Below are 27,092 nucleotides of genomic sequence, written 5' to 3'. Positions count from 1 at the left end.
CACCGCATAGTACTGGCTCAGGATTAACAAACATATATACCGTACCAGTTGATTCATGTCATTAAACATACATCCGTGCTGTTCTCTATTGTTTCCTGCCATTGAAAACGATTATTCTTTGTTATTTTCCTTTCCTTTCCTTATAAAAAAAAAAAAAAAAACGAAACATGCACAGAGATAATTGGGGGATAAAACAAACAATGCTAAGAAAATCCAACTAAACATCTGTTTACAAATATATAATTTACAACACAACACTTCTTCAGTACGAGGAGATATGGCATAATTTACCTATGTTCCACTGTCACCCCTTTCTAGATATATTTAGCACTGGTGGAGATCGGCAAAGTAAAGGTTACGCATTCACGAGCACCACTTCCCTGTTACTGTTTGCAAATCCAAAACTAATCGGACAATAGAGCAGCCTTAAAACAAACACCCTAACCACTGGATGCCACAACCACAACGAGTCTTATGTTCTGTCACATGGGTTCGGTTCCTCTACTGAAACACTTCTATTTACCACGGGTTAATTGTAAAAAGGGTCACAGTCAAATTGGTTTCATTTACTTCCAATTTAGCACAAAAAATAAAGATTGAGCTGGCCGGCTTGCTGTATTATCGAGCCTGTGTGTTTCCAATGCAACAGCTTATTGTAATCTTTACCCGAGGGGATGTTGGTCAACGTCATAACGCTTTATGGATAATGTCGGCCTTTTTAGTTAGATAAACATGTTACATTCCATAATAGCTTAATCAGTCCTTTTTAATGAATCAATTACATGGATATGAGTTAGAAAAACAGATTACTATACATTATTTTGTAATTTGTGGTAAACAGATTATGCTGTTTTACTTTATGCTTATTAAGACGAGCCTTCTGAGCTGAGCCATTTTGTTTATGCAGGAATTAGTTTAGCCCATCATTTGATTCCTTGTGTGTCATGAAATGGGCTAGACTGTATGATAGCCAGCACCTGGTGTGTGTGTGTGTGTGTGTGTGTGTGTGTGTGTGTGTGTGTGTGTGTGTGTATGTGTGTGTGAGAGAGAATATCTTTTTTTCAAAGATATGCACACTCTCAGGAGGTGTGCATCTTATTTTGTATTTTAACAACGTTTCGTTGACCAGCTCTCCTCTCCTCTCCGACTCAATGACAGACATTAGTACAAAGGATAAACGTACCACTCGTTGCATCCTGACAGACTCTTTCATAGCTGTTGAAGGAACAGTGGGTGGGATTCTTTTTTGTGTGTGTTATTGGAAGAGACTGAATATAAAATCCATAACTATGTTTTCATTAGTGCATAATCACGTAATACTAAGAATTGACTTGTTTTCATTTAGAATGAGCCGTCTATTTCTGCATAGCGAGCGGGTGCCCTTCACAGAGTCCGCCATGTTGCACCGAGCCCAGAGTGGACAAACCAAACACTGGATAGCGATGGCCTTTTCCCGTTTTTACGTTAAATGAAGGCCGCCGTAGTTCCCCCGCGGCCTTGGGGAAAAAAGGAGGGGTATTTAGTTGGTTGCAATTTGCAACTTCACCACTAGATGGCACTAAAACGCACACGCTGCTCCTTTTGAAGCACATCTAGCTATCCCACTTGCACACAAGGTAACTAACATAGAAGTTTGACCCAAGTAGTCATTTGTAGACAGAAGAGGCTATTATAACTATGCTTGCTCGGGCTAGTCTTTAAAAGGAATAATAAAGCAGCAGTAACTGCACAGGTTGAAGGAAATCAGCTTTGAAGTAGGCTCTCGTCTCTCTTGATGTAAGAGGCAACCACAATCACCCCTCAGCCCTCTCTCTGCCCTGTGCATTCCTTTTTTCTGTCTTTTCTCACCTATTGTGGATGTCAGTCACCTACCGAGTGTGTGGTTAGAATGTCAACTGTTTCATTTGCCTTTTTTCTCACTTTATGAAGTGGCTGCGTTGAGACTGAGGTTGATGACTTGTGTAGACAACTTGATGCTTTCACTAGGCTCCTAAAATACCTCTCTAATGACACTGTATGGTCAAGCAAAATAATAGGCAATCAACGTGAGTGGTTTCATATTAATTATGAATATTATGTCCTTGCTGTTGAGCAGTGAATATGCAAGTTAGAGGTCATGCTTGTAATACAACTGTATGTAAAAGCCTCCAAAGTGCTACTTAGTCCTATTTAATGAAGACAAAGAAAGAAAAGCAATCCTAACCAAATGAAAAAAAAAAAGAAAAGAATGTGGTTATGAATTGTGTCAAAAATGAATAACAAGATAAGACTATGGAGTTGGATATGAGCCGACTGCTTCATAATAAGCCAGTGATTCTTACAAACAGCCCATAGTACTTCTACAATAAATGCTGTCACAATATGTCCACTCAGTGGCATGTCTAACACACGTGTAGATGTGGGCTTCTTTATTCAGCTTGAGTGGTATTTAGATGTGTGGTACTGAAGTTGAGGTCAGCACAATTAGAGCTGAAGAGAGAAGAGACCTGTCCTTATGAGAGATATTTAAAATGACTTATCACCAAGGGTGGGACAAATAATCGATAAATTCTGGTTCAATCTCTAGTGATATGTTATTATTACACTGGCTCTAATTCCTCAGCATGTTCTCTTGCCCTACTGAGGTATGTCCTTCCTTTCCTGCACACATTTCAGAAATAATCCATGGTTCATAGTGTTCTATCCATAAAAAACCTTTTCATCATGACATAAATTGTACATGCATTAAGTCCATTGAAGGCCATCAGTCACATGGAGAGTCAGCTCACTCATTCATGTGACAGTTATGGTTCCCAGCCATCCTGTGACCGACATTGTAGTATATGGAGGAAAATCAACAAACCGTATGCAGGTGACTCACTGTAGCTAATCATTCTGCACAAAACCCTGCGGCAAAGGCTTTTTCATCTTCTGTTGTTGTCTGACCAGTGAGGAGCATATGAAGTCAGTCGAGACACCAACAGGGCTTCATACCTCATAGGTACCAGGCAACAGGAGACGAATAATCCTGCATCTCCAAAGGGCTGTAGCTTGACATACAATTCACAGTTGAATAGGCAGCATGGTTTCAGGTTCAGGGTCCAGTGTGTGTTTTACCGTACAGCTGAGAAAACAACACACAATTTCTTTTAATTCATTTTTGAAAACACTAAACATCGGCCTATGGGCCGGAAGTCCGGATGTCACCGTAAAATGAATGAACTCCAGCTGGAACTAGCAGAACAAAAATGTATTGTTCAGTTAGACAACTCTAAATAAGACTTATTGAAACAAATGTTTTTTAAAATATTTTTGCTGGAGGACACATACGTGTAGTTAGTACACCATCTAATTGACAACAAGGAATGTTCTTTTCCTTCAGACGAACCACTTCCTCCTCATATGGATACGGTAACAGCATTCTAAAATACTGTGACTACATCAACATTAAACAAAATCCAAACTATCCTACGTCACCTTGAAATCCAAACTTGTCTTAAAATGTGTAAGATATCCTTTGTCTAAATGTCCTTTAAGTACCGCCCAGAATCATTAGCAAGGTGTCCATCTGGACTGATAAGACCTCAGCGTGGCTGAAATCTGTCTAGTCTCCATTTACCGGCACCAGTGGCACTTCCTTGCTTCTCAGGAATTCACTTGGGTCTGACCTCTTGTAAGTTATTTGGAAGATAGTGGAAGATATTTAGCAGGCAGTCGACTGTGATGGCTTTAAGTTCACTTAAGCCCATTGATTGATTGCTCTGTTATCTCCAGGAAGATGTATAGGATCAGCTAATTAGATTTGATCATTTACAATTGCTACTCAGCCACTAGGTATTCAATGCAGTCTAATTATTGTCTTATGTTCCCTTACTTCCTTTATACTCCTCACTTTGGCATTTTGCTCACCTTTTTATTTTATTTTCTTATTTCCTGCTCACTTGTGGGATTTATTTCTATTTCAGCTCAATGTCGCTCTGTTTTATCCTACCCACCCTCCCTATTTGGCTGTTGCTGAGCTACTTTGAAAGTTTTCCAAGAGTAATAATCTAGAGTTCCCTTGGTGGTTGCACACAGACACACACACACACACACACAGACACACACACACACACAGACAACAGAGACATAGTTTATCAAATTAAAAAAACTGCAGTCCAGATCTCTTTGGCTTACTGACAAGGTTATGGTGGATTTGGAACCGCTCACACCCTCCGACACGGAGAAACACATGCACTCACGCGCATACACACAGAATGAGTGGTACTATGGATGTTTTGGAAAGACAGCGAAGGGCAAATGCATGTATCATGCCTCGCAGAGCGAGGGGGTGTCCTCTTGTTCTTGTGAATAAAAGAGCTGTCCAATGATGTGTGAAAGAGGAGCTCTAATTGGTCCTCTTTCACAACCCATACCTAAGATATCAAAACATGCATGTACACATAACACACAAGACGATTCACACCAACGTAGAATTCCCGATGCCCCAAAATGCACCGTGAGAGTAGAATAGCACTCCAATATGCTCTTCCTATTTGTCTCAATCGGCCTTCTGTCAGCCCGGTCAGTCTTCGGGTCTCAACGGGAATACAGAATAGAGTGCAGCTTTTTACACTTACTCAGCCTCATTGTGCTCAGTATCTCTCTGACCTTTGTGGCCTTGCTGCGTGGACTTAACACAACATATCATTCAGTATCCCTACAATTCAACAACGGGCGTTTGCACTTCTCAACCACATCAATGAAACTAACCTCTGCTGATACCCGCACAAAGTGCATTGACCCCGAACTGCTTGATTCATCGCGTGATGACTAGGTCCCGTGCTTCTCTCAGGCGCTCGGGTCAAAGTCTCATACTTTAGTTCCTTATATACAAGTCAGATTCTAAAGCCTCGGAGGCCTAATACACAGATTTCACAGTTTTGGTCCATTCAATCCAGTTTCGTTCAGCTCAATTCAATTCACTCTAGTTCAATTCTGTTCAGTTCATTTTAAGTCCCACGAGAGGAAATTAGAAGGCAAGTAGTGCAAGCATGCAACATGAAATACTCAATGATACTTGCGATTCTAAATTCATTTATGTACTGTATAATTCAGTGTCTAATATTAATATTACAACTACTGGATATCTAGCCAGTATATATCTCCCCCCCTCCCCTCCCTACCCCAAACAAATGATCCTGTATTCATTGTTGGCTCTGACTGGCTAAGTACAAAGCAGCCCATACTGGCCATTATCGATCCATTAATTGGAAAGTGGCCCATTGTAGTCAAAGAGCTGGGCAGTTATAGACAGACAGGAAGAGATGGAGGCTTAAGATCAGCCTGGCCTCTAATTGGCAGGAAAGAGGTTTCTATGAAGTGGCGTAATGTTCTTTTTATTGGCTTGTAGAGATGGTGGGCGGTAGATGGATGTTGAGCACATGCTATTTGACTTTTTCTTTCTATTTTGGTTAGAAAAAAGCTACAGCTGTGAATACAATGCTTTGGGATTTAGAGGTGTAACTTATATCCATTTCACACACGATCAAAGTACACTCCAACCATTGCCATTTCAAGTTTAGTTCATCAACTACGGTGGGTGAAAAAAAAAAAAAGTTTATCGTCTATTGTATACAAAAACTGTTCTGTGCACATTATATAATTTTGCTATTTGCTCTCTGTTTACAGGTGCGGGAAGTAAATTCCATCCTGTAACAATCAAACCTTTTTTTCTGCTAATGTACTTTCATTCCTTGAGTTGATTGAAAAGTGTGTCCAAGGACGAGTCCCTGGTCATAAAAGTACATTATTATTGTAAAGACTTCCATCTCCCCTTTTTGAAAAAAGGTTGTTATCATTTCAATGCCAAACGATTTCAAACATCCATTCTTCTCTTTCCCCGTGGTCAGATTCCAGCCTTTGATATATTCTGTGGGTGTTTTTCTTTTAATCTTGGTGAAGGCTGAGGTGGAATAGAGTGTTTAGGTAGAGATAAAGGTGTTGGCAAAAGCACGGAAGGTCAAAGTACTGAGGTGGCCTGTCTGACCTTCACACACATGCTTTCATACTGAGCCACCACAGAGCATGGATGACATTGAAATACTCTATTGACTGTGAGTCAAGCTGCGCATGTGAAAAAGCCTGGCACAGGGAGACATTACTCACTAAACATGACATTTTACTGCTATCCATTCAGGAAACCAATTGTTTTCACCTTTCCTATTGGGGCTGGGCAATATATCAATATTATATATCGATATCGTGATTTGAGGCTAGATATCGTCTTCGATTTTGGATATCTTGGGAATGTAATGTGGCAAATGTTGTCTTTTTCTGCCCTTTTTAAGTGTTTCTTCAAGGCTGTAATACAGTAAGGCAGTGGCGAAACGGTTCATACAACACACAGTTCTAATCGGATCACGGATCGGATCAGCACACAAGAAAAAAGAAAGCAAATATCATTTTTAGAGATCCCAGATTTTTCCACCGATACTAATTGCCGATCATTGATGATCCATATTTGTTGTTTGAGTATAACAGTCTACAAGGCTTCATACCATTTTTATTACCACCGTCCCCAAATGTTTTTCAACCACTCTGAAGTCAGTGTAAACTATAACAAATTAAAAATGTTATCCTTTTACTTTGTTATAGTTCCTACACATCAAGATAATGTTATAATTGGCCCAAATACTAATTTTCACTGAACAGAGCCTGAACGCGTTATGATGTAACTGAACCTTCGCTCGTCGGCCATCTTTAGCTCTCCTCCTCGAGTGGCCTTTACCCACTTAGTCAGTATGTTCACATTACTGATGATTATTTATCAAACATACCATTCTGTAAATATTTTGTAAAAACACCGATTGTCAACCCTACAATATTGTTGCAATATTAATATTTAGTTATTTGGTCCTAAATACTGTGATATTCTAGGTTTCTCCTTATCGCCCAGCCCTACTTCCCTCCTCTACTCAACAGGGACTTTGAAATATTCCTGGAATATTGTTTTTTTACAAAAGATGAACAGATTAGTTATTTGTGGTTTACTGCTAAGTCTATACACATGATTGCTTCAACATGAGTTGTTTTCACTATTAGTTCGGTTGACAGGCACTTCTGTAAATGAAAGGAAGAAACTGTGATCTCTGTGATCTTTTAGATCAATTGACATGATTAAAAACCTTTAAGAGCGAGACGGTATATTCCAGTGCCAATATGATTGATACAGTCCGTAATGCAATGCTGCATACCGTGCTGAAGATGGAGGAGTGTTTGTGCAGTATAGGCTTTGGACCAGCATTCCATTATAGTGATGTATTTTGTTATACACGACATACCATTTATGTGCTGGTGTCGCTTTGTGTGTACACGTGTCCACAAGCTTGCTGTTTTTTTTGTTTTTTTTAATTTTTTAATCTAACAACATAGCATGAACGTGATCATCAAGAATTAACACCACCAAAAATGTCTCAGTTTCTGGAGCAAATAATGTAGTGTTGCGGCTCCGAGTCCACCGATTCTCACAGTAATGTTATGTAAGGAACTAGCAAATAGTGGAGTAATGTAATTACTCGATGTTTAGCTGACACGTTTTCTATGCTCATCAAGGCTATTGTCCAAGCAGTTATTGATTATGTCTGCCAGATTTGACGTTCATCTCTGCGGTTTGCTCTCGAAAGGCTAATTAACCTGCTTTACGTTGTTAATGAAATGCTCCAACCTAAACGATATTGAGCTCACAACCCCAGTATTTTATTTGCCCCTACTCTGTCCTCTGACTCATTATTTTTTCCCTGCACAATTAATCATTTGTCACTGGGAGATCGTGTTTCATAGCAGGACTCATTCCTTTCAGAGTCCACTACATACTTATTTTCTCTCTCTCTTCCTTCCCCACAGACGGACAATTTCCCCACCGAGCCTAATTATATGGGTAGCAGACAACAGTTTGTTCAAAGGTAAGAGTCGGGATCTATAACGGTCACTACATCTCAGATCGTTGTTTTCCTTTCTCCAATAGCCACAGTACCATAGCAACAGTAACTAAACTGACTATTACTTGTGTTGTGTCATAGCAGGGAGGGGAAGGCCATGTACATTTAATTAGGTGTAAAATTGGTCACTAACATTGTTCTCGATAATACATAAAAAGATAATCACACACAACATGCTCTGCTTTTTATTTTTATTTTTAGTCTCCTTTAGCAGATGCTACTGCTGGTGCAGTATTTTTAAAAGCATTATATTGCATTCTAAATCCCATTATAATGAATATGTTTTTATTTTACTTAAGCATTCAAGGGATGCTCATCAATGTTTCATGTTGTGTCTAAAACTTCCTCGGAGGGTAAAAAAGGCCTCGAGAAATTGTCTCCCGAGTACTAATGCTCTCTTCTCTTTCGCCGTGTTCTCGTGTGTAGTAGCTCGACATTCAAAGACCCGGAGCGAGCGAGCCTCAGAGACAGTGGTCATGGCGACAGCGACCAGGCTGACAGCGACCAGGACACGAACAAAGGCTCCTGCTGCGATATGTCTGCAAAAGAGGCCCTCAAGATGAAGGCTACGGGCGTGAAACCGCCACCTTTGGAACAAGGTGAGACCTCATCGGCAAATCTGACTGCGTGAAGAATGGACGTTGCTGCGCGAGCCAGACCCATTCGAATCAAATGACTATCAATCTGTCCCCCCCCCCCCTCTCCCCCTCTCTCTCTCGCTGTGCTGCCGTTATTTGTATCAGCGATTGAGCTCCTGACTTGCCTTAACACTCACAATCTGAACTTGTACTTGGCTTCTTTATTCTCTCTTACTTTGTTCTCTGCACTTTTCTCATTTAAAGTGTGTGTGTGAGGGTGTGAGTGAGTGTGCATTCTATACATGCCCTCGGTTTATCAAAGCAGACAAGCCCATTATGTTTTTATAAGCCCAACTTCTTCAGCCTCTCCATTTAGTCCCCCTTCCCTGAGCACCCGTCTCTGAAACTTTGATAATGGAACATGGAAAATGACTTAGTGAGCGGCAGGAGATGTAGCTCCGTAGTGTGGTGATTAAATATGAATAATCATTCTAAGCGCTGTGGGTCGGGCAGATTACACATGACATGTGTAGAACAATAACTCCTCAGATATGAGTGGTTGCAGTCCTCCCTACCCCAGCCACCTCACATGATTAGTGCAAGTTCAGGGGAGTCAAGCAAGCCAAGATTATACATAGGTATTGACGGCAGGAATAGGACAGGAGTTCCTATGGTACGTTTCTCACTGCAGCTTCATCCAGTCATGTACCTCGGCGTGGGCCATTACCTGCTTGGCAAAACAGACATTTCCCACTGAAATAAAAACCTACTAAAGTCTTGAAACCAAGAAGTATGTGTCTCCCTGACGGGCTCCAGAAGTACAGTACGGTATACTGAACATGGATTCTGTGTAATGGTGCTATTAATCCAGGGAACAGAAGGGCTGTTTTTTCTCTTTGCGGAAGGACGACGACAATTTGTGCAACACTCTGTGCTGATATATGCAAGTCTGAAAAGATAACTTTTTTATTTTTCCTTTTCATTGGTTTTTCGAATGGAAAAAAAAGCCACACACGTTGGCAAGAGAAATTGGTCAATTAAACAGCTCCATATGTTTCTCATTTAGGAAATGTTCCTATTTAATTGTCCATGAGGGACTGAGAATCACATGTATACACACACACACACGCACACAAAGCCGTGACAAACGGAACTAAAAGTTGCCGGTGGACTGCTACCGCCAACCACCGCCTGTCCATCCACCTTTCTGTTTTCAGTGTGTTGTATCCTTTTTTATCTTCTCGAACAAGAACATGACGCTGCCATGCACCAGCAGACACACACACACACACACACACACACACACACACACACAGAAAGGCCCGGTGGCGCTGTAAACTCAGGCTGCAACCTGCTTTTTGTCTGTTTCACCCTCCCATTTATTCTCACACGCCACTGTGTTTTCACCCCCGTCGCTGCCCCCCCGCTCCACGACTTTCGTTCCACTTCTCCACCTCTCCTTGTTTGGGGAAATCGATTGATGTGAGATTAGACAGTTAACTGGCTGCAGCTGGCTGTGTTTAGCCAATAACATGCGGGCTGAGCTAAGCTGTGGGGGAGGCCAGGGGCCATGGCATGGCGTAAGAGCGGGGACGAGTGAGGGGTGGTGAACATTGCTCTGTTCCAATGTGTCTTTATTAGGTTGCAAAGATACCAGTTGAATGATCCAAAGCAGCACTTTCAGTTAATACTTACATGAGCGAACAATACTATGGTGTGATTGTATGCCTCTCAAATTACAATATCATCTGCTTAGAAAGGTCTGTTTCCCATCTGCTGCTTTGTCTTAAGCAGTACAGCTCGTGTCCAGGTAATTTATTAAAGTAGTTTCATGGCTAATTAATGAGGCTTAGTAAAAAAAAAAGAAATGGTGAATAGAGGAAACTGACACGTGAGCTGTGAGTGTCCGGATAGAGTGAGGAAAAAAAGAAAAGATAGGGAGCTTGTCATTGGTCGCTGTCCCTGGGGTCGTTTTCCTCCAGGCTTATTGTCTTCACATCTCAGCACTTAGCATCTACTACCCACACACGCCCCTTCATCCCATCTTAACTCCTCGGTTTCTTTCCAAGCATAGCCCTCCCAATTACTATCTGTAGCTCTCTCTGCTTGCCTGCCTGGACTCAATCACTGGCTCAGTATAAACAGAACTACAAGTGCACAAAGCATGTAGTTCAGGTCCCAATCAATCCCCAACCCTGTTTCAGTTATTAGCCTGTATAGTCTCTAGGTTGTAGCCTAGAGTGTAAACACAACTGTGTATCTCTCTCCTTTTTGTGTTTTGGATTGTGTCGTCCTTGTTGGGCATTTTTCTCCCTGACTTCTTCTTCTTCTTCTTTCCTTATGTTTGCTCTCCTGTGGTCACGGGCATTGGCAGAACAAACATGCAACTCCCATGTCCGTACTTCTTCTACTTCTTTGATATTCTGTACGGTTTCCTTCCAGACAACATAATCTGGACATCTTTGCACGGAGGGACCGGACTCAAATTGATTAATTAGCCCTCCAAAATTGGTTTCAACGTATTAATTAAGCTGAAGTATATCGAATGCATTTTTTTCCTCGCCACTTTTAAACGCCGATTAATTGATGCTCTAGCGCGTCTGCAGCAGACGCTCACGCGGGCTTGTCGGGCTCTGGCGGAGTGGCTGGCAGCACATCGCTCGCCTCTGTGGAGATGACTGCCGTAGTCGCTATCGCGAACAGACAGGCGGCAGTGGTGTAGGAAGATGTTACCCACTGATACGGCTGTCTGAGGAAATGGAGAGAGAGAGAGAGGGATGATGGAAGAGCGGGGGAGGGACCGTGTTTGACAGCGATACAGTTTGACTGTACCAGATGACCTGTCCTAATTAACTGCGATTGGAGTGTGATAATCAAGAAGCCTGACTTGTTTTAAAAAGGGAGGCATGTGCGGGACAGAGAAGGATGTGATACTACAAGGAGAGCGTGGATACAGGGAAGAGAGACAGACAGCACGAGATGTGTTTCTATGACAGCGCAGTAGGATGCGGGGGAAATTGACTTTTCCCCGTTATTTGTGGCAGGGTGATAGAAAACCCCACAGCATCCCTCATCTTGTGAGGAGCTTAAAAAGGGAAGTGTGATGCTTTGTCAATTGCGCTCGCACACTCAAACTATTGGCATACACACACACACACACACACACAAACCAATGATGTAAATGCACACATATATATATATATATATATATATATACACAAACAAAGGATAGCGGTATACACTTAATCCTATACTCCTATATTGATATGAGGCTTGTCTTCGCTGCAGGTGTTTTAATAATGTATGGTGCTGAGGATGTCGGTGAGTCCTCTGGATGTGCAGTATATATTTAGATTGTATGATGTTCCTAAAACATGCTATCTCAGTTTCGTAGCAGGATATCTTCTAACACCTACCTAATATACTACATACCAACATACCTAATATATTTCAGTGTCTTTTATGCAGCACTTGCTGACTCGTATCTCTTTTTTTCTCAAAAGCTTTAAAAAAAAGAAGTCCTTGGTTTGATGTGACACTTTCAGTTCAAGCGGTTTCAATTAAGAAATATCTTCTATTTCAATAACTAGCATGTAGTTTGTATTTTGTAGACTTGGAAAAAGCTCTTTAATGTTTTGTAGTTAATCCTTTTTTGGTATTTCTTTCTGCAGCTGCAGTTGATATTTTAGTCATCAGGTATCAGACAATATTGCCACTCTTTGTGCTACAAGAACTTGTCGCTCCAAATATGGAAGTCCTGTTGACATCCCGACATCACCTCATATTTTACTGAAAAAGTATCTGATATAATACGGCTGGGAACAAGGAACAACCATGAGAGCCCATTTATTTTAAGATATCGTGCTGATGAATTTCACCACTACTATTATACTTATCGGAAGCATTTTCAATTAAATACAAACGGCAAAATAATTAATATAATATCTTTTAAAAAGTGGTTTCATAAAATAGATGTCTGATGCCTCGCTGTAGCGTTTGTGACACTTCCACGCAGCATTACATCTATTCATCTGTAAAATCATGACGAAATTAAGTCTTTATCTGTTATTTTGTTTTCTCTACCAGTCCACAATGAGTCCAAGCAAACTCAATATTCAGACTTTAATCCATCTTAAATATTCACCAATCTTCCCTTGTGGCTGTCTTAATCTTAAGACTCTGGCATTACTGTACTTTTCCAAAGTGTTTCAAGTCCCTCCAATCTCTCTCCTTTTTTTATTTTCATTCGAAGCAATTAATTTTGAATCACGGCTAAACCTTTTGATACAAAAATGCAATTCCAAGATTAATAGACTGGTCAGAAGTCAGATCAGATGCCCTTTTCACACTTGTAGCCATGACAACCTCTATCCCGCTCACTTTGGCCTTCAATAAACCTTTATCTGCCTGTTGGAAAAGGGCATTCCATTCAACATCATTCATATTTCATGGACAGATGCACATTACACATCCAATTCAAATCATTCAGAATGTGTATTAAAAATGCAGCACAATGAGCATGTTGTGAGTTCAATGTTGACAAGCATGTCACTTTTGTCACAAATAGCGTACGAAGGCCAGTACAGTTAATGTATTAGTCACTAAAGTATTACTTGTTAATTTTCTAGTGTATGTCATTTGCTGGTATTCATTTTAAGTATAAAATATCAAGTCCTTTTATAGTGGCTGACCAAACAAACGTTTGCCCCCATATGACCAAGACATTACACATTATCATTAGGGAATGAAAGAGGTATCCATCTTTATGTGGGTTCCCCTTGAGGGGTGAATTATTCTTCATAATGTGAAGTTTGCAGTTGAAGCGAGAGGAGGACAGAGACCGGCAGACAAAGAGAGAAACAATTGAATGTCAAAAACAAATGAACAAAGCAACACAAAATCTGGCTGAGCGAAGACAGGCTGCCTGAAGACGCGCTTCCTCTGAAACATTTCCATCGGGCATTGGAATCACAAATGGATGCGCGATGGAGCCACGGCCAGAATGTGACTCAATCATGACTGACTTTTAGACATTTATTCATCAAAAGAGGACAAAAGACTCCAGTTACTGCTGTTGTGCTTGGTTTAAAAGTGCTGGATCAGTGACGTTAGAAACCACTCAGTTCCCATAGATTATTCTTAGAGATATACAGAATACGTCATATTGACGTCAATTTGAACTTTATTTTTCAAATGTAAAAGCAATAACCATTATTGTTATACAACAATCTCCTGTTAGCGAGATGTACCACCTTATTCAAGGTGTGCTCTCCGGTGCAGAGAGGACGTAGTTAAAGTGAGATTCTTCACACATTGTTAAAGTAATTGTCCTGCAGGTTAATGGACAGACCTTTGCTGAAAGAGAGGCTTCATTTTCAGAGCATTGTTTTTAGTTGGCTTACAAACATTACTGAGGTATAGCAGGTAGCATATGTACGAGTCATGGCTCCGTGTGACGCCATCACATCGGTCTGTTTAAACGTGATTTAATTAAGGCCATCGGAGGGTGATTACAGCCGTTGTTTTCCGGTGGAGACGAGGGCGTGCGTCACTCCGGTGAACGCCCTTCCTCGCAGTGTGTGAGCCGGACTCGGTGAGTTACAGAGCTCCTCTTCGCCCACGCCACCACCGCTTGTATCATCCGTCATCGTTGTTCAATAAATTTAGGGCTTTTTAAAAAAATTAAAAAATCTGGCTTCTCTTTGTGAATCGTCAGTTGTTTTGTGAAACCTTCTCTAAAAGTCTGTCGCATGACATTGGGCGACAATATGCCCACTGGAAGAGGAAGTGCGTCTTCTGAAAACCGCCGCCGGATGCTCGGTTTGTGCTAGCCACTAAAAAGGCGAGGATTTGTCTCCGAGCCTTTCATCTTTTCCTGCTCCTCATCTTCTCAGCTCCACATGGCCCGCCCCTGGCTGGGCTGATCCATGACAACATCTCCGGCTACTTTTCCTGGTGTGGAAAATTAGAACTATCAGCAATCTGGACCTCTCCAGACTCGAAGTCAATAAGATGTGTGTGTGTGTGTGTGTGTGTGTGTGTGTGTGTGTGTGTGTGTGTGTGTGTGTGTGTGTGTGTGTGTGTGTGTGTGTGTGTGTGTGTGTGTGTGTGTGTGTGTGTGTGTGTGTGTGTGCGTGTGTGTGTGCGTGTGCGTGTGCGTGTGTCCACACATGTGCCAGATCGTGTGTTCACCCCATTCTTAGCGGATATGGCAGTATCGCACAGCAGTGAGGCGATTTGCGGCTAAGCTAGTGGAATCCTGTGGAAAGCCTAAAATCTTGTGGGGTGAAGGGAGGGGAAATATCACAGTCTTTGGATTTCTTCTCTCTCATTATGGAAGATTTAAAGGGATTAGTCTATTTTCCTTAATACACAAAGTTTTATTAAATTCCATTGTTATGAGTGTGGTTCACGGAGGGTAATACTTGTGTCCTCCCTCATGTGCTTTAGTGTGTGTGTGTGTGAGATATTGGGCTCGGCTGGCTGTGGGTTTTGTGATTTCCACCTATAAACCTCAGCCCGCCTGCATGGCGGCTCACCCCCTGATCCTCATTCAGCCAGTGGAGCCTATCTCAAGCACGGTGGCAGCACAGCGTTGGAGAGGATTGATGAATATCTATGACTCTTACCAATTGGGCTATAAATCTCTGGCATTAGCCCTCCACCCTGCTTGCCGCAGTGAATAATTATGGCATGTTTATGGAAAAATATGTCTCATTTCACTCTAAGCACTATTACAACCTCCCATCATAGCGTGATTGGACTTTCATCTTTTAAAAGATCCCATCGAGAGGGCTTTTCTCCTGCACCTTCCAATGAGGGCCGCTGCCCCTAAATGCACACGGCTGGCCAGCCCTTTCTCCTCACACCGCTCTGTAATGAGGACATTACAGGGTATTAATCCAAGTGTGTGTGTTCACTCATATTCGACGTTGAAAAAAACCCACACGGCCATTAAATGCTGTGGAAATGCTATCTGAGGCCTGTTAAAACATGAAGGCGCACTGAGTATGGAGGATTAGTCCAGAGTCATGGAGATTTAACGTTAATCACTCTTCAACCGTTTCCTTAAAGTTTCATCTGCTGTTGGGTCCGGTAAAACCCTCGAGTGATATTGTAATTATGTTTTGCCTGTCTCACGCCCCTTTCTCTGAAAAGCAGAGTTATACACGCTCATTATTCAACACGCTCTTTTAATGCTGATCTGTCGATCCAGTTGGAGATGCTTTTGTTTTGCCGAGAGTTCTTGCCAGAGGCCTCACCTGCAGATGAATTTGAATGCATTTGCTTTTATGCCTCATTTGTGTGTAATTGAACTCGGAAAGTGAGACCCGGCGGTTTGATGAGTTTGCATATATCCTGTTTACAGTTTAAACATGCACACAGGCGTGCTTGCTGTAAACACACTAGTAACCTACATTATCCTCCAGAGTGTTTGTTTACGCGCTGGTTGGGGAAAAAAAACCTGCCAAACTAGTTCCTCCTACACGGGAGATATTTCCCCCCCGACCGACAGCAGGAGAGAGAATCCCGTGTACTTATCAGCTCCATCATCACGACAGATATGCTTCTGCTCCCAGTTGTTCTCTTTCTAATCACATGAACAACAACCTTGTGGATGTGGGTCTGTGCTATAAATGAAATTAATTAACATTGTGTGCCTGAGCCCCATGGCAGTGCAGCCTACGTGTTTTGTTTTTTTTTCCCTGGCATGAACCTCTCATTGGAAAGCTTAGTTACATTTGTGATTACAGCAAAGGAAAACAGGATGTTATTACAAATGTTGATACATATTTTAAGTTAGAAGCTCTGACACTGGATTCAGAGAGAGGAGAGGTTGCTTCAGTCTTTCAGCTTCTGTGCGATGCCAAGTGAGCTTTGACTGAAATAAGCAAATGGCCTCCGAATCTGCCGCCTTGTGTCTGTGTGTGGGTTAGATTGACAGACCGACGTAAATAACTCCCGTGGGCAACCCACGACTGATTTGTGAAAGGCTGAGTGGATGTGTGTTCGCTGCCGCTGTATATGTGCACTGTCCTTGGGGAAAGTCAGTCTGCTGCATGGCGCCGTGTCGTGGGCTGCGAAATGGCCAAGTGTCTCGGGGTTTTAACGAAGGGGCGCTCGCAATGCAAGTTAGTTTTTGTTGCCACAGCACCGCTCGAAGAGAATGTGTGACAGAAGAAGAGGCAGAAGAGCTGCTTCCAGAGTCTGCTCTCAGTGGGGGGACCATGTTGTCCAGCACAGCAGTAGAATACTATACGGAGCAGATTATCACGATGCAGAACATCGTCACTTCCTGGACCAGAGCCACTCTGTGGCCATCTGTCCATGGACAGCCGTGTGTGTGTGTGTGTGTGTGTGTGTGTGTGTGTGTGTGTGTGTGTGTGTGCGTGCCTCTTTTACTTCCTGCTTATCATTTTTCAGCCATCATCATTCCCTTTTCTCTTTCATCGTTGATTTTATGGGTCTCAAAAAAGTAATAGTTACCAAATGTTCATTGTTTTAAGCTATTTATCAAGTAAAAAATACAAAACGATTACATGTGTTGCACATTGCACACACATTGCACACATGATGACGGAAATGCATCAGTTGGTTAATTGGTGTTGGTCCTTCTTTTACAGGCAAGTACAAGTTTAGTTGATGAATGGGAGAAGAACATGAATCAATAAACAGTTAGAAGTTGCAGCTTTGCTGTTCTTGCAGACTTCTGGTATTGTAACAGACATGTATGTGTAACAGTCAAAGCAGTGCTGCCATCTGGAGTTCGTGTCTCTTGAGTTGGATCTATTTCAGTTCAGGCCACAAGAAACTAATCTACCAGAGTCCATACAATAAATTAAACATGGCATACAACTACTGATAACTCGTGGTGCAACGGATGTACGTATCACGGATCGGAGTCACAGATCAGATCAGCACAGAATAATTAAAACGGGATCAAATATAGCTTTTAGAGATTGCCAAACATTTATGCTCTATTTTGTTGTTTTGATTATAGCAGCTGGTCTACAAGGCTCCAGATTACATGTTTTTGCCACCATCCCAAAAATAGTTTAAATCACTCTGAAGTCTATAAACCATCAACAATTCTAGATGTTATACTTTTATCCTCAGAAAAGCACACAATTCAAATGATAAGGAAAGAAAAGATTGTATTTTTATAGGTTAAAACAAATCTTGTCGTAGTTTTTATGATTATGAACTGCGTGGTAAACAACTGATGATTCACCTCTGATATCTATTTTTTATTGCCGTGAAAATATCTCCTTCATACAACTCTGGATTTACTCAAGTTTCTCGCCAACACTACATTTTACGAGATTACATGTGAACACATCATGATAACGTTATAATTTGCCTTTGCTCAATACTCATTTTCACTGAACCGAGACAATATAACATTATCAGAGATCAGCGACTAGAAAAGCATACATGTCGACGTCCTGTTCATATATTTTACTAAATATTGTCAGATAATGATTAGCAGTAAAACTTTATTTCACACTGTGTTGGTAAACATTTAACTGAGTAAATAATCCGCGGTTCATTTTGCGTGCCGAACTGCGAGGGGGGATCCGTACGGATTAACAGTGACACAAAAGATTTCAGGTTTTTGTTTTCATATTCTGTGATTTTAAATAAAGATTAATGCTCCGTGAATTTTGTACTTAAATACATGTTCTTGTTTGCAGTAAAATGCTGTAAAGTGGAACTGTTAAGGAGTTGCATAGTATTCTGTATTCCTTTTGTATTTTAATGGAGAAAAATATGATTTCAAATCAACCTACAACATTAGCCTTACAGACAATAGTTTTGCTTCTTAACAGATGCATTGCATCTCACAGATTCACACCTGTAGCCTGTTCATGTAATTAGAGGTGTTGATTCTCTCATCAGCTGGTATAACAATATTGTGGGAGGTGAAATATCGGGTGGCACAGATATTGTATACATACATTTATGTCTGATCTCACCAAACAGATTTCAATTGCAATCCCACTGCTTGCTTATTATAAATCGTGTCTTTTGAGTTATTGTGTGCCTGGTAAAAATCTTCCTCGACAGTAAATTCAGCACAACTTCCACTGAATCGGTAAGATACAAGTGAAGGGTCGCTTTGTCTGGTCTATTTCATTTTCTCATGTGAATGAATATTTGTGTTGCCCCGGGGCATTGCTTCTCCATGTTACACTGCATCAGGAACCAGAGAGATAAATGGGCCTGGCCTGTCGAAGGCATCAGGACTTCTTCTCTGTCCAACCATAACTAGTAATGTCCTTTCATCCACTGCCTGCAGTGCTATAGATAATGCCGTATTTATTTGAAGAAGAGGAATTGCTAAAACAAAGGGAGGGGTGGGGGATGTGGTTTATGCGATTTAGCGTCTATGGAATGCTCAGACATGTCAAAAAAAGACAAATTGGATATATGAAGGGGTATGTAGAGCGATAGTGATGGCGCTTGCATTTATTAAATACATGTAAACTCAATAAGTGTAGTGAAGGAAAGGAAAATCAAGGAGGGTAAGAAGAAAGAAACATTGCAACCAGCTGACGAGTGATCAGATGCCGAGTAGGACGAGCTCATGGATTGATGGGTTAACGAAGAGGGGGCGGGACAGCAGGCTCAGGTAGCATGATGCCTGGCTTCCTGCAGTCACTGAGCCACCAGGTCAAACAAGAGAAAAGAAACTGTCAACCTAAACCAATACAGCAAGAACTTTATTTTTCAAATGTAAAAGCAAGAACCATTATTGTTATGCAACAATCTCCTGTTAGCGAGATGTACCACCTTGTTCAAGGTGTGCTCTCCGGTGCAGAGAGGACGTTGTTAAAGTGAGATTCTTCACACAAGAAGACACGTCTGAAACGAGTCGCATGCACACACTCTCGCCACCGTGTGTGCGAGTATGTCATTAGGCCAACCCCTGCAGGCAGCTCTACAGGATGTGGCATACAGCAATGAAGCATTTGCACCATAAATAGTCCTTTGCGGTATCTGTGTGGCTTTGCGATACAAGCTAGCTGCGTGAATTCCTTTTAAATAACTGTGTTGCACGTATGGCACTGTACCATAGTGACATACTGACTGGGAGTGAGAGAGAATGTATGTGTGTGTGTGTGTGTGTGTCACGGTGAGTATGTGAGGATGGCGACCGGGAGTGTTTTTCTCAGATAACCTCAGTTTGTTACTTTTTGATCCTGCTAAATTAAGATAAGGGGCTTGGTTAATTAAACTGTCACATGGCAATACCTTGAGGAATTGCGAGGCCAACACAGCTTTAATTGGGTGGCTGCTATTCTCTCTGCGCTACATCTGCGCTCCATCCCGGGGAAGCAGCCCCACAGAGGGGAAACGCATCCTTGTGGCTACTGGCAGAGGATGGAAGAGTTGAAGGGGTGATGAGTTTGAACATTTAAATGAAGAAGGGTGGGAAAACAAGTGTGTAAAGAAAAGAGAAATGATGAACTCGCTCAACTTAACTATAATTTAAGCCACTGAATACATGATACGCAGCGCATGTAATGCCTACAATGACCGGGTGGAAACCAGGTTTGACTTGAGATGAGGAGTTTAAATTGCTCCTTCATTATGCATGAATGGGGAAATGTGTAATTTTTTTGTCCGTTGCGGTAATCTCTGCGGTGCATTAGTTGCAAGGCAGGCCTCCAAAGCCCCACGGACAATGTCGGCAAGCTTAAGATGCATCTGTAATTACCAGCAGCCAATTAACAGCTGACCTCACCATCAAACCCCAAACCACAACGAAGATCTATTATGGAGATTTGGAAGGCTTCCAGTGTAAACAAGTAAGTGTGATGGATCTTCATACAGAGCTTATGGGTGTTTGCACCTCCTCTTTTGGTTAACTCACACACTTCATTGAAATTCCGACCGCGGAGAGTTAGACGTTTGGGAGTGTTGCAGATGTGTAGGTTTTTATCTGCAACAGGCTTTAATATATATATATATATATATATGTATATGTACATATATATATATATATATATATATATATATATATATATGTATATGTCACTCCCACTCGTTTGCACCAGATTCTCTCATGTTTCAAGTTCTCAATTTAAGAATTTAAGGAACTATAAAACTATATCAGATACAGCTAGCAGATATTCCGTCCTAGAGTGCATCTGATATAGTTTTATTTTTTGTTATAGTTCCTGAGATTATTATGGTTATTCCTTCGAAACACTGAAGTTGTGGCTATTGGGGGAAGTTTCCTCGATAGCCTAATGCCCGTTCTGGGGTGATGTTTTGAAAACAGTTTCCCATCTGTCCCTGAAGGTGATCAAAATCTGCCTTGATTAACAAGTGGGAAATCTGGTTGACGGTCCCCTGTGCTGCCTCTCATCCCCTCCCAAGTGGGGATCAGAGAGGATGAAGTTTTGAGCCTGGGGATAATCTAGTTCCCTAGATTGTGATGATGCTGCTCAGGATGATCATGTGGATGAGAGCTGGTTTGGCTGTGGGTCTGTACTTGCGTTTACTTGTGTGTCTGCCTGCTGGTGCTCCAAAGAGAAGAGGCAGGCAATAGCAGAGTGAGTCAGTCAATTAGGACACACAGACAATGGGAAACAAAACACACTTTTGCTGTTGCTGTATCCAGGCAACCGCATCAGAATTCAAGGCGTATCGACCAACAGGTGATTGCCACCATCTTCCTTTTTCTGCTTTGAGCTGCTAAATTATGATCACTTCTCCTCACATATGAATAGGAATACAACAATTTCAAGACAGCAACATTAGACAAAATCCTACTGTATGAAGAAGCTGGTTTCTGTCTGCTTGAAAACACATTTGCAATGTAGTCGAAACGTTTGAATGCGGCGAATTTCTCGCAAATAACTGAGACTTAGCTTTGTTTGTGTACTTTAGGAATTTTCTTTCTGAGAAATGACAGTGAGCTTAAGCTTTGCTAAATCTCATTTGAGTTTTCCTGTTGTTCCGCATGGTCTCTTCCCACCCTGATCCGTGTCTGGTGTTGGTGTCCAGCTGTTCCATCAGCACGACAAGTGGTTGAGGAAACTCCCTCATTGTTCACTGACCAATCGCAAACACACCAGAATGCTGTCAGCGAGCATTTTCCACCCAGTGGTTTGCATTTGCCTGCACCTGTGATTGTAGCCCAGAGGGCAGGGGATGCAGGAGGGCGGGGGGGGGGGGGTTGCAGAATGGGGAGAGTCTGGGCATCGGGGTGGAAAGACAGTCAGGGTTGGGATTAGGCTGTCTTTCTGTCTGTCGAGATTAAAGGAAATAGATTCATTGTGCGTTCCCCCCATTCCGTCGTGTTTTCCTCAAAATGCATCCGAGGACAGCTGAGCCGTAGCACCAGAATTTGCATTTTTGTAATTTGCATGAACTCATTGGAGCTCGGAGGCACCTTACGGTTGTGTGTGTGTGTGTGTGTGTGTGTGTGTGTGGGGTTTGTAATTTGACAATCAAAATAAAGAACTTGTCCAAACAATCTACCATTCACCACTGGAAAGAGCCCGCGCTGCTTTCATGGAAATCTTGCGCTCGAAGCAACTCGACATTCGAAGCATTTTGTTTACCAACATTTACTGGAATTAACTGTCTTCACTGATTTACAACATGTTGTAACACAGTGCCATGCTGCAGCAAAGTCCACTGCGGAGAGTTAGTCGAATGGATATACTTTGCAGGGCTTTGCTAGTGTGTGTGTGTGCGTGTGTGTGTGCGTGTGTGTGTGCATATGTGCGTGTGTGTGTGTCCAGGCCCCTCTGGAGTCCATTAATCCCAAATCTAACAGACATACTGCAGAGGCACCCTGTGATGTGTGCTGAATTCCTCTCTGGAATATTGGATGCTGCTTCCATAATATCCACTTCCCTTCCTCTCATCAGGAGTACATTGCTTTGTCCCCCCCCCACATCCCCTGCCCACTCCCACCCCCGGGATGCCTGGACTGTCCACCAGGACAGGTGGCTGTCGAATTTGTTTACAATTCAGGTGTGTTTTCAGCAGTTCTCTGATCTGTAATTCTCTGAGCTCTTTTAATCCTATTCTTATCTTGTGTAAGCCTTCTAATCTTTGACCCTAATCTTAAACCACCACATAGAATGGGGCAGCGTGGATTGAGTTGTTTTTCTCACCTTCCAATTCAATGCATGCAAGCATGAGCGAGAGAGCGAGAGAGAGCGAGAGAGAGAGAGAGAGAGAGAGAGAGAGAGAGAGCTGGGGTCCTCTAGCCTTTGGGGTTTCTTTCTCACAAGCTCAATCGGATGTATTTATTGCTATACATTTCTATTTTTTTTATTGCAGTGCGCTGGACTTAACCCAGTCTGTTTTGAAAGGAGTGAAACGAATGGAGAGGCACAGAAAGTGTAAATTAGATAGTGAGATGGAAAACACATTTATATTTGAAATGATTATCCCTCCTGATGCGCAGACTAATAGACCGTTATTGCATTTCCGTCAGTTTCTTTTAATCTAATCATTCTCATAAACCGAAGACGGAGAGTGTTAGTGTTTGCGCATGTTTATCCATATAGAGACGCGAGCAACCAGTGTCTAGACAGCAAACACCAATTTGGCTGTGGAACAGAGGAACATCAATGCTAAAGCAATGTTGCTGAAACACTAATCATGTTCCTCAATCTTGCATGGAGTGGAGATTGTAGTGACAGACAGACGGCGGTAGGAGGAGGAGGAGGAGGAGGTGCAGCAAAAGTGGAGGAGAGGTTGGCAGAGCTCACTGTGGCTAATACATCCAAAGTGTGTCAGTTAGCTCTCTAAATGTGTTAGGCCCCGGGGCTGAGAAAGCCAACACCATCGACTCAACCTGCCTCTCTCCACCTTTCCACTTAGCCTCTGTTCAACACCCGCCAATATCCTTCGGGGAGCTACACTGCTGTTCATTGGCACAATTGATCAAATGCCTACATGCTAAAGTGTGCCGTGTTCTTATTGCATGTATTAGTCTCGTGAGTGTGCTGGAGGATTCATTCGGAGTGGCGTGCTGCTATGCGGCGGCGTGGCAGGTATCTTTACAGGTGGTGTGTCTTCACCCCTGCTTTCCGTCTCCTGGCAGATGTACCGGGCAGTCGGGCTGCGGGGCGGTCCCATTTCATTACAGGAAGTGATGACGCTAGTGCTTGATAGTGTAGTGGATAGTTCGAGGCGCGACACTGTATCCGTGCCGTCATGCACTGTACAAAGAATACGTTTTGGGATTGGACCCCACTGTGTACATTTTAGTTTCACATTTATTTAGCAAAAGAAAATGTGTTCCGCCATCGACAGTCCCCTTTATTTGCCAAATGAAGTGTAAATAGTGCATATTTGTGCATGTGATTTACACACAAATAATATACACAGTGAAAATTCCTGCTACGCTCCAGTGGGTGGAATAAAAACACACACTATTAAGCAGGCTTGGGTCTGTCTGTTTGAAAACATCAGACTGGTGTCACATCGGGTATGTGCGTAAGTGCACACTATTATAACACAGCTATGTTTCTGTTAGTTAGCTGAATTAATGTGAGAGTGTGTCACAGCTGTTCTCCAGAGAAATACTGGTGGTGGTACAGTGTGTATCACAATCTGCATAATTTAATCTGAACGGTATCATCGGCACATCTTGCTTCTCCTCCGACCACAGGCTGGATTTCCTACAAAAAAGCACATACCTCCCAAACCCTGGATGAGAATGAGACTCTTGGTGAATTCATTAGCATCTGTGATGAAAACACGACTTCTGATATTTTCCGTATCACTCTGTGATGTCTGAAACATTTTTACGCGACCCCAAGTCAGCCCCATCTGCGACTGATTCGTTCCTCTAGGTTGCGGCCCCTTCTTGGATTGCATTAGGCTCGAGTGTCGAGCCTCTTGACAGGTTTCACCTATACGCACCCCGTCTTCATTGAGCTTGGCCTGTTGCAGCGAAGGGGAAGCTATTGCTAGTGGCAACAAGCTGTCAAATAAGCATACGACTTTCGGCATATTGCCTTTCCATCTATTTCTGCCTGATCCCGATGAATTTATATTTTCAGAGCTTAGTATCATCCGACATACAACTCTAAAATGGCCGAGGCCGCGTGATACCGAGGAACACCGGTCCAATAGTAAGGACAGTACGACGCCGCTGTAAGTGTGCGCTTTGTTGTATCACATTGATCGTTTCGGTTGAGTCGGAGATTCAGAAACACTTTCCCTAATCCTGCTAGTACACGTGGGAATGATTACTTGCACAAAGCCACGACACCCTGAGTTGTTCAAATCCCTTTTGTTCAAAAGAGAGCGACAGACATCGAGTGAGGCAGACATAGAGGGAGAGAGACAATAAAAGAAAGGGATTTAGCGCCGCAAATGTGACGGCATTGTATGACGTTTTGGTGGATCTTGTTGTTGTATGGATCGCGTGAATGAAGCCACGGTGTTGTTTGAGGCCAGTTATCGTGACCACGGCGCCTCATGTGAGGCACTAAATCGGTTAAAGAAGAGATCAGATCTCGAGTGTTTGGTGTAGCATTATTGAAGTAATATGGCTAGAATGTGAAAGGAAAAAATTATTGGAGTGAAGCACTTCAAAAGATGACCCAATTAGCAACGAAAGATTTCCCGTCATTATTTCCTTAATAGGGTGTTTTAAACCTGTTTTCTCCTTGGATACAAACAGGATTTCTGTAATGAGCTGGTGAGTCACAGATTCTCTCGGATGATTTTTTTTAATTTTTCCTCTTTTCTCTTTGTCTTTCTCTCTTTTTTTCTCACTTCATTTATTGTGCACAGTGTCTCTCTAAATGGGCCAAGGCAACTTTCCTTGCCATCTACAGGGGGAAGAAAGCAGATTAAGGCTATTAACACGCACAAGGATGCTGATCAGCCTTTCTGTTCTCAAGTCTGGTCCATACTGTGCTCTCTCTCCCAAGGCTCTGCAGTTATAGCCACACTTTGAATATTGTTTGCGTGTGTGTGTGTGTGTGTGTCTGTGTCTGTGTGTGCTGTTTGACTGAAACAGCCCATTTGATTTCCTCAAATATGCCCAAATACAATCTAAGGATGTCACACAGCGACCAAACCAGCAACAACACAAAAGAGTGCACACTCTCTCATTCACGTCTCCAAACAGTGAGCAGTCGTGAGTAGAAATAAAACATGGTGCAGGCATGCTGCGTCTGTTTATGTTGCTGATGAGTGAACATGCTGCGATGCACACACAATGAAGACACAAGAATGCTATATTTAGATGACAAACTGCCATAAACCCAGGCTAAAGAGGGAAGAAATAAACAAAAAAGAAAAGGGAGAGGGGGGGGGGGGGGGGGGGGGGGGGGTGTAAGAAGCAAGGCGGTCCAGAAGCATCCCCTGTCACGGTGCAATCCCCCATGTCCTAATTACACAGGCTTAGAGGAAACGGAGGATTAGCGACTGATTCACCATGCTGCTCTCCTCATCTTCTAATAAGTCCCCTTCTTGTCGCCTCGCCATCCTTTGTGCCACCCTCCATGTCTCTCTCCAGGTAAAGGTAGCAAGATACTATTGACCTATAGCGTTTTGTGTCCCTTTGTTCCTTCACACACCACTTAATCCCATTCTCAAAGTAGGCTGTGCCGCCGGCTGGTTTTGTTCGCGCTTCTCATCACTTTGTGTTCAACATTTATACATAGAAGATTTCTTGCATCAGTAATATTTAGGATCACATTCCTTTTGGACGTATGTGTTTTTATGTGCCTGGGGCATGTGTTGGCGTTAATTATAAGGATACATTGTTTTTTTTGGTGTTTTTTTTTTTATTTCTTCACGTTTTTTTACCGGTCATCTTTAGGTAAATGTACCCATCGGAGTCTTCTAGTCATTGGTGAATAAACTGAAATATAAACTATATTTTGTTGACAGCACAATAACTTTATTCATATATTATGTCGAGACAAGGTAACACAAATGGTATATACTTTAAAGGTCAAAGGTACAACATTGGGATCATATTTAAACATACATTGAGTGTTTTGTTGTATTTCTTAGTTTTTTGCTGTATAAATAGGGGAATATGTCCAATGTCTATTATTATTTCTTTGAGTGCAGATTGGTACATTTTATATTTGCTCTTGTGTAATTTGTCCTGTATTTTGGGTTCCTAACAGCTCTCTGTTAAAGGATCCAAATTAACCCAAATTAATCATGTTGCTTTAGTTCCGCTTCCATATTAGTTTCATGTCTTGATGGCAAAATGCAGGATATGATTTATAGTTATGGTAAGAGCGTATTGTAGCTGACCGTTATGAATGTCAATCATCCAGTATATGCTCCAATATATCGCGTGATATTTATTTTCTTCCGGGTTATAGCTTTTCCATGTTAAGTGTTTGATAGGTATAAATAGCTTGATTTTAGCAGGATGATGTAAGGCTTGTTCCTCTCAGACATATATATCTAATAGCTTGCCTGTGGCTGCTTTGCTGCAATTGCTCCACCATTAGAACACTTAAGGAGTGAAAGAAAGTGGAGTTGAAGAGTGAGCTGTAGCCAGAGGAAATGTGAATTATACAAGGTCTTAAGTCACAGGTTG

General features: G+C 42.1%; 1 protein-coding gene across 3 annotated transcripts in view; it reads left to right on the top strand.

Annotated features, from left to right (window-relative positions):
* The window catches only part of pcdh17 (protocadherin 17), a 54,856-nt gene that overhangs the window by 14,729 nt on the left and 13,035 nt on the right, over positions 1 to 27,092 (top strand). For all 3 annotated transcript variants that reach the window (XM_034528866.1, XM_034528849.1, XM_034528858.1), the window contains 2 exons: positions 7,864 to 7,922; positions 8,385 to 8,557. In XM_034528866.1, coding sequence (XP_034384757.1) covers positions 7,864 to 7,922; positions 8,385 to 8,557 — 232 coding nt within the window. The remainder of the gene's footprint in view (positions 1 to 7,863; positions 7,923 to 8,384; positions 8,558 to 27,092) is intronic.

This window comes from Cyclopterus lumpus, chromosome 3 (assembly GCF_009769545.1).
Source record: "Cyclopterus lumpus isolate fCycLum1 chromosome 3, fCycLum1.pri, whole genome shotgun sequence".
NCBI lineage: Eukaryota > Metazoa > Chordata > Actinopteri > Perciformes > Cyclopteridae > Cyclopterus > Cyclopterus lumpus.
This window is presented reverse-complemented; position numbering and strand designations above follow the sequence as displayed.